The sequence below is a fragment of the Lolium perenne genome, chromosome 1 (assembly GCF_019359855.2).
Source record: "Lolium perenne isolate Kyuss_39 chromosome 1, Kyuss_2.0, whole genome shotgun sequence".
Classification (NCBI taxonomy): domain Eukaryota; kingdom Viridiplantae; phylum Streptophyta; class Magnoliopsida; order Poales; family Poaceae; genus Lolium; species Lolium perenne.
In genome coordinates this window covers 24,049,706-24,068,268 of record NC_067244.2, presented here as the reverse complement: position 1 = coordinate 24,068,268, position 18,563 = coordinate 24,049,706, and the positions used below count along the sequence as shown (strand labels likewise).

The 18,563-nt window shown below is 41.4% G+C and overlaps 1 protein-coding gene across 5 annotated transcripts; it reads right to left on the bottom strand.

Annotated features, from left to right (window-relative positions):
- Positions 1-5,476: 5,476 nt before the first annotated feature.
- On the bottom strand, positions 5,477-16,448 carry LOC127344445 (receptor like protein kinase S.2). Of its 5 annotated transcripts, none has more exons than XM_071826502.1 (22): positions 16,135-16,448; positions 14,672-14,846; positions 14,339-14,594; positions 14,032-14,251; positions 13,789-13,939; positions 11,390-11,617; positions 11,055-11,222; positions 10,707-10,971; positions 10,299-10,518; positions 10,050-10,206; positions 9,781-9,975; positions 9,218-9,688; positions 9,069-9,098; positions 8,887-8,948; positions 8,748-8,802; positions 8,433-8,475; positions 7,857-8,191; positions 7,639-7,770; positions 7,397-7,551; positions 6,678-6,746; positions 5,971-6,102; positions 5,477-5,757 (listed from the first exon to the last, which is right to left on the bottom strand). In XM_071826502.1, the coding sequence occupies exons 2-21, from the start codon at positions 14,840-14,842 to the stop codon at positions 6,048-6,050; spliced, it is 3,438 nt and encodes a 1,145-aa protein (XP_071682603.1). In that variant the 5' UTR covers positions 14,843-14,846; positions 16,135-16,448; the 3' UTR covers positions 5,477-5,757; positions 5,971-6,047. The 5 variants fall into 5 exon arrangements, with proteins under 5 accessions (XP_071682603.1, XP_071682605.1, XP_071682606.1 ...); XM_071826504.1 differs by having other exon boundaries at positions 5,477-5,696; XM_071826505.1 differs by having other exon boundaries at positions 11,390-11,593; positions 16,135-16,447.
- Positions 16,449-18,563: the final 2,115 nt, after the last annotated feature.

The following is an 18,563-nucleotide window of genomic DNA, read 5'->3' as shown; positions in this document are numbered from 1 at the left end:
TTTTTTCGATAAAGGATGCTTTATTATTTTTGAGAAAGCAATTACATCCAGCCTCTGCATAACCAGGATGCACACAGCTGTTCAAAGAGTCTGTAACCAAAAATATAAAAATAGGAAAACTAGGCGAAATACATATCGGAACGATGAATCATAAATCGCCTATGGTGTGGGTGGTGCTGCAATCCGTAGACTATGCTGCCACCCATGTAGGGAAAAAGTATCCCTCGCCGTAGCTTCCAACCGTGTACAGACCTCCGTAAATAGGTCTCGGTTCTCCATCCGCTGAAGAGGTAACCACAAACGGAGAATACCTGTACATCTGTAGATGACCTGCAACAAAGAACAATTTTTATCGTTAAAAATCTTGTCATTTCTACTTAGCCAGAGTGCCCAGATAACTGCTAGCGCCCCCACCCTAAGAAGCAACTTAAACCTTGAATCGATACCGTGGAGCCAATTGCCAAAGACATTGGCTACACTAGTCGGGGGATACAGGGTAGATGCAACTTGGATGACTGACCAAATAGATCTCGCAAAATAGCATTGGAAAAAAAGGTGTTTAATAGTTTCATCTTGTTGACAAAAAACACACCTAGTACTTCCATGCCAATTACGCTTGACAAGATTATCTTTGGTAAGAATAACTCCGCGACGAAGATACCATCCGAAATTTTTTATTTTTAGTGGTATTTTCATCTTCCAGATTTTCTTATTATTATCAACCGGTATATCAGAATGAAGAATCGCATTGTATAAGGATTTGACTGAGAAAGTGCTATCTACATGAAGATTCCATCTAAATTCATCCGGTTCAGTTGATAATTGAATATCTCCCAACCGTTGAATTAAATCATTCCATGCAACAAGCCTTTGTCCAAGCAAAACCCTTCTAAACGTCACATTTGGAGGTGAGGTAGCCATTACTGTGGCAATGGTATCACCTTTGCGACGAACAATACTATACAAGGCAGGATACTGCTCACTCAAGGAAGCATTGTCTAACCAAACATCTTCCCAGAAGCGTATCTGTTCTCCATTCTTAATAGAGAAAGTACCATGACGAAAGAAAACATTCTTAGACGCCATGAGACCAGCCCAGAAGTGGGAATCCCCGGGTTTCCAAACCACTTGGGATAACGCCTTCGAGCCAATATACTTTCTACGAAGAATAGTTTGCCAAATCCCATCCTCAGTAAGAAGCTTAAAAAGCCATTTACCTAGCAGAGCTGAGTTCTTGACCTCTAGGTCATGAACTCCAAGTCCACCTTGATCTTTGGGACTACAGACTACACTCCATTTAACCAGTCGATATTTCTTTTTCTCGCTGTCCCCTTGCCAAAAGAATCTGGATCGATAATAATCGAGTTTATGCAGAATTCCTTTTGGCAGCAAGAAGAATGATAACATATACAGTACCATATTTGTCAGTACTGAATTAATGAGAACCAATCTCCCTCCGAGGGACAGCAATTTACCCTTCCAACTACTAAGGCGTTTTTGTAATCTTTCTTCCACAATTTTCCATTCAGCAATTGTTAGTCTCCGATAATGAATCGGAATACCTAAATAGCGAATAGGAAATTGGCCTTGCCCACAACCAAACAACTCTGTATATAGAGTCATATCGTTTTGGGCCTCACCGAAACAGAACAATTCACTTTTATGGAAATTGATTTTTAATCCCGACAACTGCTCAAACGCCGCCAAAATTAATTTGAGATTGCGAGCTTTTTCGAGATCATGATCCATAAAAAGAATTGTATCGTCGGCATATTGAAGGATAGATAAACCCCCATCAACCAAATGTGGGATCACACCTTCAATCTGGCCATCAGACTTAGCTCGCTCTATGAGTATTGCCAACATATCCGCTACGATGTTAAACAACATCGGTGATAACGGATCCCCTTGGCGTAACCCCTTTCGTGTTTGAAAATAGTGGCCGGTGTCATCATTAACCCGGATAGCCACACTACCTCCATACACAAAATCGTAAATTAGAGCGCGCCACTCAGGAGAAAAACCTTTCATCCTAAGTGTCTGCTGCAGAAAAGACCACTTGACCTTGTCATACGCCTTTTCGAAATCTAATTTTAAAATTACCCCGTTTAATTTCTTAGAATGCATCTCATGTACCGTCTCGTGCAACACTGCCACTCCATCAAGGATATTCCTTCCTTGCATAAAAGCGGTCTGTGAAGGTTGAACGACATGATCCGCAACCGTATTAAGTCTAATGGTGGCCACTTTCGTGAAAATCTTGAAACTGACGTTTAATAGGCAGATAGGTCTATATTGTTGAATCCTTTCTGCCTCATTAACCTTCGGTAACAAAATTACTTCACCAAAATTTAGACGAAATAATTCTAGTTGTCCTGTGTGGAGATCACCGAACAAATCTAGAAGATCCGATTTAATAGTATCCCAAAAGGTTCGATAAAACTCCGCTGGAAAACCATCTGGACCCGGTGCTTCGTTACATTCCATTTGGAAAATCGCCTTCTTAACCTCATCCTCAGAATAAGGTGCGGTTAGTAGGCCATTTTCTTCCATAGAAACTTGGGGTATGTCTTCCGTTAAGTCCTCGTTAAGAGAGAAAGAGCTTTCCTCCGGAGGACCGAACAGGTCTTTATAATAATTAGTAATGTAAGATTTAAGTTGCTCGTGGCCTTCAATCACCCCTTCATCTTGGATAAGAGAGTGAATACGCTTTTTCCGATGTCTGCCATTGGCTAAACCATGAAAATATCGCGTATTCGAATCACCTTCCAAAATGAATTGGGCTTTGGATCTTTGATACCATTTGAGTTCCTCTTCACGAAGAAGACTCGCCATTTGTGCATTGGATTGATTCTTAAGATCAATCTCTTGCGTGGACAGCGGTCTCACTTCTGCGATGGCCTCAAGATCATCAATCTCTTTAGACAAGCGAGCCTTCTCTTTTTTCAAAATACCAGCCATATGAGCAGCCCAACCAGAGAGATGCTTGCGCATAGAGCGCATCTTATTATTCCATCTCAATATTGGCGAGCCACCCCGAACTGGTCTTTCCCAAACCGTCTTAACCATCTCATGAAAACCCTCACGATGTAACCAGCCAAGTTCAAATTTGAACGGTCGCTTACAAACAGGTCGAGGATTCCCGGTGGTTAACAGGATAGGAGCATGGTCGGACAGTTTTTCAATACGTTCTAGTGCACGGACGGACACCATAGGATATTTGTGTTCCCATTCGGTATCCATCAACACGCGATCTAGTTTCTCGTATGTGGGTTCAGGTAAACTGTTGGCCCAAGTAAACTGTCGACCAGACATGAAAACCTCTCTTAAGTCTAAGCTATCAATGACAGCATTAAACAAGAAAGGCCAATGTCCATCAAAAAAGCCTTTGCTTTTCTCATGAGGGAATCTCAGCAAATTAAAATCCCCTCCGATTAAAATCGGGTGCGGATTATCTTTTGCAAGATTTACCAACTCACGTAAAAAGTCGGCCTTAAAGGCATCTTGGGCAGCACCATACACAGCGACCAGACTCCAAATGAAAACATCTGCTTTGTTCTGAATATCGAGTTTAATATGATACTCGCCATCAGAACTAGCTAAGACTGTCATGGTGTCTATACGGACGCCCAGTAAAATACCCCCAGATCTACCACGAGGCGGGCGAGAATACCACTGAAAGTTAATCCCGCCAGATAACCGGTCGAGGAAATTCTGTGAGAATTTTCGCCTACCCGTCTCAGATATAGCAATAAAATCTAAATCATAATCTCTACAACCATCAGCAATGTGAGAATGTTTAGCCAAGTCACCAAGACCTCTGCTATTCCGATGAGAGGATGTTTCTAACTGTCCTTTCCGGTGTATGATCTATGCTTCTAAAGAGTTTAGCATTTCTTGTGTCCCATGTCTTCCAATGTATGAGTAGTGTGACAGAGTTCCATACTGAGCGCAGGAGGTTACTGGGAAGCAATGTGGACCAAATGTTTGCGAAGCAATGAGCATTTCGCAGGATTTACCTAGCTACGTCCATATTGCTGCTGAAGATGAGCAGGTGAAGAAGAGGTGTGAGCGGTCCTCCACTACGGCTTGGCATCTGGGAAACTCCTAAGAGGATATGATGTGCTTGTGGAGTAGGGTTTTTTTCGATAAAGGATGCTTTATTACTTTTGAAAAAGCAATTACATCCAGCCTCTGCATAACCAGGATGCACACAGCCGTTCAAAATGTCTAGAACCAAAAATATAAAAACTAGGCGAAATATATATCGGAACGATGAATCATAAAACGCCTATGGTGTGGGTGGTGCTGCAATTCGTAGACTATGCTGCCACCCATGTAGGGAAAAAGTATCCATCGTCGTAGCCTCCAACCGTGTACAGACCTCCGTAAATAGGTCTCGGTTCTCCATCCGCTGAAGAGGTAACCACAAACGGAGAATACCTGTACATCTGTAGATGACCTGCAACAAAGAACAATTTTTATCGTTAAAAATCTTGTCATTTCTACTTAGCCAGAGTGCCCAGATAACTGCTAGTGCCTCCACCCTAAGAAGCAACTTAAACCTTGAATCGATACCGTGGAGCCAGTTGCCAAAGACATTGACTACACTAGTCGGGGGATACAGGGTAGATGCGACTTGGATGACTGACCAAATAGATCTCGCAAAATGGCATTGGAAAAAAAGGTGTTTAATAGTTTCGTCTTGGTGACAAAAAACACACCTAGCACTTCCATGCCAATTTCGCTTGACAAGATTATCTTTGGTAAGAATAACTCCGCGACGAAGATACCATCCGAAATTTTTTATTTTTAATGGTATTTTCATCTTCCAGATTTTCTTATTATTATCAACCGGTATATCAGAATGAAGAATCGCATTGTATAAAGATTTGACTGAGAAAGTGCCATCTACATGAAGATTCCATCTAAATTCATCCGGTTCAGTTGATAATTGAATATCTCCCAACCGTTGAATTAAAGCATTCCATGCCAAAAGCCTTTGTCCAAGTAAAACTCGTCTGAACGTCACATTCGGAGGTGAGGTAGCCATTACTGTGGCAATGGTATCACCTTTGCGACGAACAATACTATACAAGGCAGGATACTGCTCACTCAAGGAAGCATTGTCTAACCAGACATCTTCCCAGAATCGTATCTGTTCTCCATTCTTAATAGAGAAAGTACAATGGCGAAAGAATACATTCTTTGTCGCCATGAGACCAGCCTAGAAGTGAGAATCCCCAGGTTTCCAAACCACTTGAGATAGCGCCTTCGAGCCAATATACTTTCTACGAAGAATAGTTTGCCAAATCCCATCCTCAGTAAGAAGCTTAAAAAGCCATTTACCCAGCAGAGCTGAGTTCTTGACCTCTAGGTCATGAACTCCCAGTCCGCCTTGATCTTTGGGACTACAAACTACGCTCCATTTAACCAGTCGATATTTCTTTTTCTCGCTGTCCCCTTGCCAAAAGAATCAGGATCCATAATAATCGAGTTTATGCAGAATTCCTTTCGGCAGCAGGAAGAATGATAAAATATACAGTACCATATTTGTCAGTACTGAATTAATGAGAACCAATCTCCCTCCGAGGGACAACAATTTACCCTTCCAACTACAAAGGCGTTTTTGTAATCTTTCTTCCAAACACCTTTACTTCCTTGGCGGTGGACAGAATGACACCGGTGATGACGCACTGCACAATTTGTTGTCCAAAGTCAGAAATTTGCTTGAGGTAGCAGCTTTAGGTGCTATATCTGCAGCAGAAATCGAGGATGAGCACGTGGACTTCAGAGTTGCCTTTTGACTTTTGTAAATACAAGGATACTAACTGAACTATTCTATGGATAAGGATACAAAAATCAACTAGCACGCAAGATGTCACAGAACAAAGCAAGGGGGTTGAAAGGTTACTAATGTAAGAAGGAGAAAGAAGAACATAGAAATAGTCACGGGAACATCATCCACACCTGTTCGATTCTTCAGAACTTCTCACCAGCCACCAAACTCATCGTGGAGCTCTATGACCTTACAGTACATCCTAAATTCACGGCACCTTAACTTCCATCATTGCTATTCCTTGGTCACATCCGACCACAATCCTACACAAAGCATATTCATGTTACAAACTTTATGCTGACTACATAAATGTAATAGAACTGCATCAAGCCCGATTCAAATAATCTGAAAAAAATGAAGATATAGCCATCCTCCAAGTAAAGGTGATGGGAAGACGAAGACTTGCATGGCCTCGCCAGCTCTCCCAAGGGCGTGTGGTGTCTTCGTGCAAAATCCCGTCGCCAAGCCGTCTCGCATGCTTACATCCTCATCTCCATCCTTCACCATGCCTTGTCCTTTCGATTTGCCCCATCCTCCCCACTCCACCACCACTTTCACCCGGAAGAGCAGCACCAAATGGTTTTCGACGGTGTCCACAATTCTCCGTATCAAAGTTGCCCAACTAGGCAGGGATCATGTCTATCTGTGGGGTCCACCTTCCCAGCGACTAACGGACGGTGGTCTCAACTGGTAACTAACGATTGTGTTCTCTATTGATCATCGTGGATTTTTGTTACCTCGAGGTGGAGGAGGCACCTCATTTTTTTTTCTTCAAAACGTTTATATGCTTTACCACTTCTGTCTATTTCTACTAGTAGTATTAAATTAGTGATATTACCTTCTTGGCCCATTTATGTATTCAAGAGCTTTAACTGCGCCGAGGTTAAACCCAGTTATGTTCTCAAGCCTGTACAAGATAAGGAAACCGACAGTCAGTTTCTTTGAAAATTTTCAACAAGAAACTCCCACGCATAGAATTGATGAGGCTGAAATTCAGACAAATTGGGCTACTATGTGTACGCTATTCATTTCGTTAGGCCGATAATTCTCCGTATTGTCTAAATCCTGGGCATGAAGTTATTGTACTACAAATACTATTAGTACTTCTTCAATGGTGATATTAAAATACTACTTCATACCTTAGTTATTATCCGTTACAGCTAGTTATCATAAAGTAGTTTTTATTTCTCATAACAAGAGATGTCTCAAAAACAAATGAGGCCTCACATGTTAATATTGGGAGTACACATATATATTCTAACATGATCCATGGAATTTATATCATATGAATATGATGTTCAAATATTACTCTGGGCCTCTGGGCATCAAACAAGCCCTACCAGGACACATACGTATGAGATCAGATCTACAAGGTGCTACAAAACCAACTACTAACACTTTCTGGAAAGATCGTAGTTCCCATCTATATCCTGCTAACTTCTGACAGATAATCATTCTGATGCACTGTATTATAAAATGAATCTAGCATTTAAGGAGAGGTTACATATCATTCGTACTTGATGCGTGATGTGACCAAATACAAGTAGAAAGCAGTACCTATATGCAGTGCTAGTGGATTTCCTGATTTGGATGGTCCCATCTTGTAAACCAGTAATTACTAGCGGCAGTTCTGGATGCAGACAGAGAGCATTGAGCTGGTTTCCATCTCCTTCTATAATACTGACAGGACATTCTGTTGCTAGGTCCCAGATCTTATTAGCAAAGAATGTGAAACAAAAAATGAGTACTCACCACAGGAATCGAACGCACTGCTCAATTAGAAAGGCCATATGCAATACCTTGGCAGCACCATCTGATGAGCCGGCCATCAGAAACTGCTGATTATCACTGGAGAAGTACTGAAGACAGAGAACACCATCTGTATGCCCATGCAACGTGATGTTGCATGTAGCAGAGTCGATGCCCCAGATCTGTAAATACAAGCATTCGACACTGAAGTTTAAGACTCAGACCTCACAGAACACGGGTTTGATTGTAGGACCATGTAAAGAAGTACCTTGACTGTGCGGTCCAAGGACGCACTTACAAATCTATTGCTGTCCCTGGGGTCGAACATTACTTGTGTGACTTTGTTGTAGTGCCCTAGAAATGTTTGAATGCATTCCCAGCCCTTCTCCCAGGTCCATAGCTTAATCATGTGGTCAGCAGATGTTGACAGCACTAAAGAATGAGTTGGTTCCACAGCCAAAGACGTGATGTGGTAGCCATCATGAGCTTTGAAGCACTCTACTTCCATTGTATCATAAGATTCATAACTGTACACATAGATGTACCCATCACTACCTCCAACCACTAGCCATTTCTCCCGCTCAATGAATTTTGCCGAATATACTACGGTAGGAAAGGTTATGTCAGAATGACTGCTCATGAGAAAAGAAATGCATGGAACTGAGAACTGTTCCTGTTTTCTTGGCAAAAAAAAAAACTTAGTGTTCCTATCTTTGAGTTCTAAAAATATGTTCGTGAGCAAAGAAAGTTCATCGAGCATGACCAGTAGTCCTGTCTTCAATGTTGGTATTTCGAGAAAATTTCATGGGGAAAGAAAGGGAAATAGTGAAGTCAGAAAGCATGCCTGGTTCATCTGCATTATTCACTTCAAAGGAGTTGACTGTTGTCTGCACAAAATGAACATTATTCGTGAAAGCAAGGAAGGGATTCAACACAGTTTGTATTGATATCACAAGGCGTTAAATAGCCGATTACATGCGCTACTGGCGCTCGATCGTGTACAACTCAACAACCAATCAATGTGATCGTGTGGCAAAACGTGGGCAAGACTAGGTCATGCTGTTAACTGAATCTATACAGGTGCACGCCTAGCTGCTATAATGTTAACAATTTGATCCAATTCTACTGTACTAACTGAGCAAAGAGTATGGCAACCTACCTTCGTATGGTAATTCCATATGGAAACATTACCCCTGTTGTTAGTCGTCAAGATCCTGCATTACCAAAAGGAGGGATTTTGACCAAGAGATAAATTAATGATGACCAAACCAAGCAGAAACTATCAAACTAGCACTCACCATGGCTCTGTTGAATGAACATGTATGGACAGTACCTGCCGATAGTTCTGAGTAGCTATGATCTAATCCAGCAAAAACACCAGGTGAAGTTAGAAAAATTCCTCAACATGCTAGTTCTGATGCCTCTTCTGTATTGAGAATCTTGAATCACTGAAGCAAAAGAAGGCAAAAAAAAACAGTACCTCTGTCACTATTGCTGCTGATCGGATCGACTGTCAAGAGATGGCCACCGTGGATATCATATGAACAAAAGAAAATAATAAAGGTTATATCTTCAATTTGAATTTATACATTAGTGTGCATGAATGCATGTATTCTCAACTGCACTCACCTGATCTGGGGCAGCCTTGTCTGGTGGGTTACACGCAACCGGTACCTGATCTGGGGCAGTCACGTCTGGTGGGTTACACACGACCGGTATCTTTACCTCTTGCACCTCATGATCGCCCATAATTCTTACTTCCTCAAAAAACACAGCAACGGAATCTGGGGTTACATTCTTGAGGTCTTGAGCAGGCATTATGCTACTTTGCAGAGTGAGAAATTCCTCATTGTTGGAAAGTGCTCTCTTCTTCTGCTCGCGCATTGTCACAGTGAGAGTGTAGCTGCACTTTGATGGCACAATACCGCAAAACGGTAGCATTGTATGGTACCTCCTTGGGTTATCCGTCTGGAGACTGAAGGCGATACGGTATTTTGTGCTGTTTGTTAAGTACAACGAGGAGGAGTTCAACCTTTTTGGCACACATGGGAAGCAGAGTCGCCGGGGTTGCACCCTGAGAAAGCTAATGCAGCCGGATATCTGTAGAACAGGAACAACTCTTGATCTGAACTTTGACAAAAACGAGCTAAACATAAGGAACAGAGAATTGAGTGCACCTTAGAAAATCATACCATATTCGGCATTGCGCCTACAGATGTAGTATATCTCAGCTTGTCGACAATATCCACTATACAAGGTCTTCTCCGGGGATTCATCTCGACACACATCAGTCCAATCATGATGCATGTTTTTATGTCATCAATGCAACAAGTCTCCAATGATGGGTAATTCCATGATATGTCGTCATCTGTCCAGTTTTGACGTACCTATCGAATTGGAATGAAAATATAGAAGGAAGTTTATAAAAGAAAATATTACTTATTAAGTAAGTTTGCCTTACATTGTCGGCATATAAGGTAGCAGAGTAGAGGTTCTCTTCATTTTGAGGGCTAATTTTCTCTCCTGTAGCAATCTCCAAAATTAAAACACCTAAGTTGTACATGTCCGCTCTGCTGGAGATTTCTCCCTTTTGCAAATATTCTGGCGCGATGTATTGTCTGAAACATATTAAAATAAAATTTTGAGGCATACGGAGCAGAGAAAAACGTCCAAATTTTTATATCAAAGACATGTTTTCTATTGATCTTACAATTCTCCCACAACATCCCATGTGCTCCTCTGGAGTCCTTCATCGAAGAGTCTAGAGACACCAAAACCGGCAATTTTTGGCCTCATATTATTATCCAATAAAATATTTTTAGGCGTAAGATTCGTATGGACAATTGGAATGTAACACATCCATTTGAACGCCTGGCAAATGCCCACGATTATTTTCAAACGTGTATTCCAATCAAGTTGACAAGATTCACCTGTACACATAAGACAAAGAAACCGATGTTTTAGAAAGATAAATTTCATCTATATGGTAGAACGGATGTTAAGTGATTACTATACAGTATAATCTAAATTTTCTGAAAACGTCCAGTGCAAAATTTGATCAATATATAGAGAATTCATATTCGGAGCATGTAGGACTTAGGAGGCTCCAGTCTCATACCATAAATATACTTGGCAAGATTCCCATTAGGCACATACTCGAAGCACAGTAGAGGTGCTACTACCACATCAGCAAGAATATGTGTCTCATTTTGCTCCACCATCTTCTTCTCTGTTTCATAACAGAAGCCAACTAACTTTACTATATTTTCGTGCCGGTGCGCCATTATATTGGCAACCACAGATTGAAATGTTTTTTCAGGTATCACTGAAGAACTTTCCTCAAGCTTCTCCACGGAAATCTCTGTCCCATCTTCTAGAATGCCCTGTGTAAACTCTTGTATACTGTACATTAGAATGCTTTTGGTAACCTCTGATAATGTGGAAATGGTTTATAGCATCATCATACCTTATACATTGTTCCAAATGAACCTTGACCGAGCTTTCTCTCAAGAGAGAATCCATCCGTAATTGCTTTCAAATATTCTGATGATAGTTTCTTGGGTAAAGTACTCAGAAGGCTTGACTCCGACGCTTGTGTATTAATATGTGGTATACTCTGAACGCTCAGCTTCCACTAAGTTTATTAAGCAGAGCCCCAGCAAAAAAAAACTTTATTAAGCAGAGATTCTTTCAGTATTTTTATTTTCAAAATTACCATTGTGACATAATGAAGCATATTATCCACAAGATTGATAGGAAAGCAGTGCATTTTTTCTTAACAAAAAATATAGTTGTTTGTACCTGATTTATCTGCGGGCATGACTGGTTATCCTTAGTTTCTACCTCTTTAAGTCTACGGACAATCTCCTTCATCTTAGGCCTTTTGCGTCGGTCAGTCTCCATGCAGTCAACTGCAATCTCAATACAAATCCTTACTTGTTTACACACTGCTTCAAGTGATTGAGCTGGTATCTCCTCTAACTTTTCTTTCCAGTAGTTGTGTACCTTTAAAAACAAAAGCAAAAACGTCTACATCTAGGTCAACAGTTGTTAGTATTCTACATCCGCCAATGAAGTTCTTAGGAAGTAGTAGGGGTATTTACTTGGAATATCATCTATGTATTCAACAATTAGAACAATCCTGAAGGGGAAAAATGGGCATAAGCGAAATTACACTCTATTCTAAAAAATTGACTTCTTCATTGTTCTAATAATTCCATATTTCGAATTAAAAACAATTAAGAAAGTTGAAGTGACAGATATTTTTTCTGGAAGGGACACGAATTCAGAATGTTTCCATTACAAGAAGAATATAGTTGATCCTTTTGTCTGCCTCTAAACTAGACTGCTGGCCTGTGCAAGCATCGTTTTCTATATTTTATAAGAGGAACTTCATCTAACAAAGTTAAGTCTCCTGATGCCTTTTTTTTTTTCGTTATATTTATCCATTAACTAAATCTATACAACACAAACTGAGGAATCACTACAGATAAATAGAAGTAATGTAAAACCAGTATAATGACATCTTTAAATCATAAATGACACAGTTGACTACTTAATCTCTTCCAAATGTCCAATAAAAGTTGCTTACTGGCAGTGTTCAGGAAATTGCTGCTTGGAACCTGCTCAGCAAGGGTCTGAGTAGACAATCAACTCCGATTACTTGAATTAATCAGTCCATTGTTAATCAAATAAGATAGGTAAGATTTATACAGAAACTAAGGATTGCTGACTCTGGTCACCTGTTAATTGGCTAGGATAGCTAAGATTTACACAGAAACTAAGGATTTCTGACTCTTAAACCATAGCATGAACCAAGGGCTTGGGCTGGCAGCTGCTTGGCCAGACCGGCCGCGGCACAAACCAGTGCCGTACCCTCCCTAGCTGACAGGAATCGCTGTTAATCGCCTTGTCGGAGCGATTACTCATGGCCCAACAACTCAGAGGACGATAACGCTCGGATCATCCAGGATTTATAGTTCGATTAACTAACTAATCAAACGATTTTTGGAACACACACTGTAAACATTACAATGGCTCTACTGGCATTTCCTAATTGAAACCTCTCAAAAACATGTACAGAGTTGAAGATAAATTAAAATTCTCAAAGTTATATGAGAACTGAAGGATAAACATAGTGACCAAAGAAAGGTACTTATTGAATGTGATATATCATTTTTTTTTGGTACTGTTATATGAAACTTATATGCAGAGGCAGCAGTCAGACCGGCCTCTAGAGCCACCATAAGAATACGCTTGATGAACGATAGCATCACCACAAGAAGATAGTTTGGAAGTTTCTCACTCCGGTGCAGAGGGTGAGTTTTGAGCTATAATTTTGCTGACAACAAAGATTACTTGCCATGGCAGTTAAAGGGGTGTACCCAGTGCTGAAAGGTCCCACACATTGTGGGTCTGGGGAAGGGTATTTGTAGGCAGCCTTTTCATTGCATTTTATTATGCAAGGAGGCTGGCTTAAACCCAGCACCACCAGGACACAAGTGGAGATACTCTACCACTGCGCCAGGCCCACCCTTCTACTTGGCCATGGCAGTTACATGAGGATTTTGGTGTGTCTGGTTGCACCAACTCCTCTTTTTTCTGACAGTACTATTATCAGTATTACTCCAGACCCACTGAAACATGAATCAGCTCACTAAGCGTAGCGGTGTGGATGCTTCTTGTTACGTGCACTTCTTATATGTGTTCAGGTGCATGATCAGGTTACTATTTGTCAGTATGTGTCTTTTAAGTCTCTGCTGCAGATTTCTTCAGAAAAGCACATGCTAGAACACACCACAGCTTTTATCTCTCCAAAGTTGCTGTTGTTTCGGCCATATGCATCATTGCGATGCAGAGGCTGGGGTTGGGGCAATCCATTTCGAAAAAAGAAAACAAATTTGCTGTTGTTTATCCACCCTGAGTTTTATCCACCCTGAGTTTGAGGGGCGAGGAGGTTCGATGCATTGATGTTTATATACCCTATGTTATAAGAAGTTTCATGCATATTTATCACGCATTTACCTTCATATATACAACCATATGGCCTTTGAGTAGTATAAGTTATTCCTCCAAACACTTGTAAACCCATTTGCATATATGACATCAATCTTTTGAAAACTTTCTTTAATTTTTCTTTAAATGAAGCGAATTAAATGCAGTTGAACACTAGTACTATGTAAGCAAATAACTTTTCTTACCAGCTCACATGATTCCCGTTCATCCATGTCAGGAATACTATCCTTGTCCATTACTCCAGTCAATATCCTTCTAATTATAGCTCCCAAGCTAAATATGTCATACTCTTTTGAGATTACTTGCTTGTTTATGAACTCTGGTGGCAAGAATCCTCTGCAAAATAATTTAAACAATATGGATAAGTGAAGTAATAAAATCCAATCTAACATGCTCAAGAAAATGTCCAAATGAGACAACAGCCTTACAGTGTCCCTAGAGGAGTCATTGTTATTATGGTGTTCTCTTTCCCCACTAGCCTTGATAAACCGAAGTCTGCTATTTTCGGCACCATTTTCTCATCTAGTAATATATTGTCTGGTTTTAGATCAAAGTGCATAACGGAAACATCATGAAGGTATTTTAAACCTTCGCATATGCCTTTAATTATTCTAAAGCGTACATCCCAATCAAGCCCAAGACATTGTCCTGCAAGAGCACACAGCTATCTCAAATGCAACTTTCTAATACATTTTCTGGTTGAATCTGGAAGAACATTGTAAGGAACCAACAAACCAGAAAGACAGCTGCCAAGGCTTCCGTTGGGCACAAACTCCAGGCAGAGTGCCCTGTGTATATCTAAAGCGAGTACTTCTTTCCCTTCATGAGTTACAACAACTTCCTCTTCTTCGTTGCAGAAGCCCACTAATTGCACGATATTTTGGTGCTTGAGCCTCCTAAGGTGCCCAAATTCATTTTCGAATTGCTTCTCATCAATCCCTGGCATGGCGCGGAGCTTCTTCACGGCAATGTCTTTCCCATCAAGCACTCCCTATTCAACAGAGCATGCAAAAATCATCACAACCAAATATGATTCAACCGAAGGACTTAAATTTGCATCGTAGATACCTTGTAAACTTCTCCAAACGCACCATTGCCAAGTCTTCTGTCTTCATCAAAATTATTTGTAATCTCTTGTAACAGTTTGAACGACATCTTCATTGGCTCATCACTCACATGGTGTGACTTGTTCTCCATAATATTGAATATTATCCCGTCGGCCAGAGCTTTTGCATCCATGGGCCTATAAGATTGGTGACCGACAGTGAGAAACAACACTGATTTAAGCAATACATACAGTAAATGTCCTGCATCAGGCCCTAACAGATCAAGATGTATCCCCAGAAGCAGGAAAGGAAGTAATGAAAACCCTTTATTTCAGAACAGAAATATTCACGGAAGTTTTTTTTGCGAATAGGACCCTTGCATTAAAAGAAACAACGAACAGTACAAAGCACCTCAAGAAAAACGAAAATTACAACGTGATCCTTGAGTAGCACTTCATCTTCAACCTCTGGACAGTGTCGACGGTGCGCCGCCGCTGCCGCTTGTCCCTAAGTCAGCCTGGCGTTGTTGGTTGCGAACCGGTCAAGAAGACCACATCCGCCCCGAAGATGAAGAAGAAGGATGAACTGGCGATGAAGTTCCTTGATGATCCGAAGATCCCCATAGCCAGACAAAATCCTCGTAGACTGCACCACTCCCACAAGCTTCTTCTCGATGTTGCCCTCGAGATGGAGCTGAAGCCGGGGAGACCTTATTGAAAGAGATGCAGCTACCACCACCTGAACGCCACCCCACCAAATTTGAACCCTAAAAATGGGAAAACGGAGCCCTCCCGCTGACGGGGGCCGAGACCAACCCCTCTTCCATGGCCTAGAGACCACAAAATCAAGATGGATCCAGCAGGAGACGAGCAAAAACCTAATCGCCTGGCACTCACGGTCTCAGGGACGAAGGGGTAATATTCAATAAAATGATAACTGAAAGTACCCAAGTTGTACAGGCTCTAATCTGGCGAAGGGGAGACAAACCACAAAAGAGAGAGGATAAGAATGAGCTGCAAAAAGGATTTGAATGAGCAGCCCCTCAATGCTGGAAGATTTTTTTTTTTTTTTTTTTTTTTTGACGAATGCTGGAAGATTGATGTACTGCATCCAAGTCGCAACAAGATCAGCAAGTTGCAAAATGAAGTTTTAAAATTGTACTTAGTATTGTAAAATTGTACAAATTGACTAACAAAGTGATGTGCGCAAATGCCCAAATCAAACCCAGCACCGGTTATTGACCGGGTCAACTCGGCTGAAGGCTGGCCACTGAATGGAATAAGCACATCTACTGCGTAGTAGCGAATTCCTATTGTGGCTCTTGGCATCATGGACAAAAATTTGTAATACATGTAGTTCATGAACGATGATGTTTCCGCAGCGCAATGAGTGTTAATCCAAAATGTAGATTCCTTCAAAACTGGGAACTGTTGTTCCGCTGTTTTGCTGTTCATTTGTCGAGTCTAACGAATCAGAGAACCTTACCTGGAAGCTGCCTGAAGCTCGAGCGCCTTTGGGGAAAGGAGACGGGGTTAGCCCGGCCCGCAGCGGCGGCCGCCGGTCCCAGGCGCTTCAACTCTCTCCCCTCTCGTACCTAACAGCCTATGAAGTATGAACTGCGCCACCGCGAGCACACCATGGGCGAGAAAGTGAGGGATGGCAAAGCAGTATCGGAGGAAGATAACCCTCGGGAGATGGGACGTGCAGTGGCAGAGCTCGCTACTGAAGCCCGGCGGGCTGCGGGATCCGATTCTATCCGAGAAGAAGAGGAAAGCGTGCAAGTGCAAGCACCCTGTCGGAACTATGGAAGTAAATATAATTTACTATAAGGCGCCATTTGGAAGAAATATAGGAATTTTGGAAGATATCATTTATGTACAAAAAAAATCCTACCATACCATTTGGTACAGAAGAACAGGAAGCTAGATTCCTAAAAAAAAAATTCTATGTATGGAGTGGTCTAGTTTATAGAAATTTTGGAGGAAAATAAACATCAAGTCTCGCCTCACTTTTTCGCCGCTTTGTATTCACAATTCCTTCATTTTATCTATAAGAATGAATTTTGTGTTTATGTGGGTGAGTGCGTGAGCTATCCACCAGTTCATAGCGATAGTGAGATCCATATTGCGTATTTTCTATTTTTACCCCTCAAAATTCTGAAAAATATAAGATTGATGAAATTTCTTTCGCATCATCTTTCTATTAGGACGTGATGTCTATATTAATTCTGATTTTACATATACTACTATCTGCATCTTCATATCTCATTGATGAATTGCTATTTGTCCACCACAACTTTAAGAGAGAATAATCAAGTGAACCCATAAACCTCGGTCCACTTTTTATCGTAAGAAACACATTTATATTGCTTTTACCTTGTTTTCTATTTGCTGCACTATTTTAATCTAAATATAAAAATATTTATTTTTTCTTATTTGCGTCCAAAACACCAAAAACAATCAACCTCTTTACCATTTTTACTTAGTTATTTTATCTAGTCTAGTTTTACTTGTTTTATTTCTACTTGTGTTATTTACTTACGTGAAACCTTGTGCTTGACAATCACACGGTAGAGTTGGGATACAAGGCATCTTATTTTACTTGCAGGATTGCTAGAAGAAGATAGAAGAGTATACTCTTTTGTCCAGTTCCCCGAGAGTTCGATATAAACACTTGAGTTACCCTTGTGGGACAGATACTCTACTGACACAACACTCTGCATTTGAAGTCCCAGCATTTCAAGATCTTTTTGGCATTGTTGTTTACAGTCATCAATGCCAGCATTCGCTCCAGAAGAGAAGAGATCAGATCTGAAGAGGGAGAAAACCATCATCGACTTCAACAAAGATCAATCCATTCAAGATCGCCATTACCTCCATTACACCCCTCTTGTACTAAAAGAGAGGGATTCATACTAGTAAGATTAGGGATTGAAACATCTATTTCAGCTTGGTTTGTGTTTAATTTGATCTTAAATTATTGTGGCTTAATACGGTAATATTTAGATGAACTATATTTACATTGCTAGGATCTCATCATGCTATTCTCCTCTCATGTGTGAGTAAAATCCCATTGGCGTGGGAGATGTAGATGATTGGTGAGATGTGTTGTGTCAATTTTATTTCATCCATTTGTGAATGTACGATTAAGATGATTATGTATGAGAATGAATGTCTATGTGCACCTAATGTTGTTATCTAATTTAAGGGCCCGGGTAACATGATCTAAAGAACTCATAGACAAAAACTTGTTTGCTAGTGAATCGGCGACCCCCAATTGACACGGCTGATATCAAAGATGATCTAGTAATACTCAAGTAATAATAAGGAACCACGAAGCTAAAAGCTTAAATCTTGTTTAACCACCTTAATTGATGCGCTGACCATGGCTTTGGGCTGAAGGATTATTGGAGAAAGATGAAATCTACCAAGATGAGTCTTTCTCTCTTTTGGGTTTATTGCCTTCGCGCATATAGCGGTGGAGCATGGACCACCGGCGACGCTGGAGCTTCCCGGCGGCGCTTCCCGCTTAGAGATGCAAGCCACTGGTGAGATGCCTCGTTCTGGGCGAGCTTTGCTTGCTCGCGGGCCGCCGCCTCCGCCTGGCGCTAAGCGTTGAGCTCAAGCATTTTCTGTCGTTCGGCGGCCATGAGGAGACATCCCGCCTCCTCCGTTGCTGCCCGTTGGCGCGTGCCGATGGCGTGCTCGAAGTTAGCGTCATCGATGAACTCGCGCTCTTCCTCCTTCAGCCTCCGGAAGCGCTGCGCGTTGAAGTACGCCAGGATTGCCGCCTGCTCCGGGCCACCGAGGACCTGCTGCTGCTCGCCCCACTGCGCCGCCTCGTCTGCCACCTTAGCTTCTGCGTCTTCTATGTACGCCTCGTCCCACTTGCTGAACTGGGAGTCATCGGAGTTG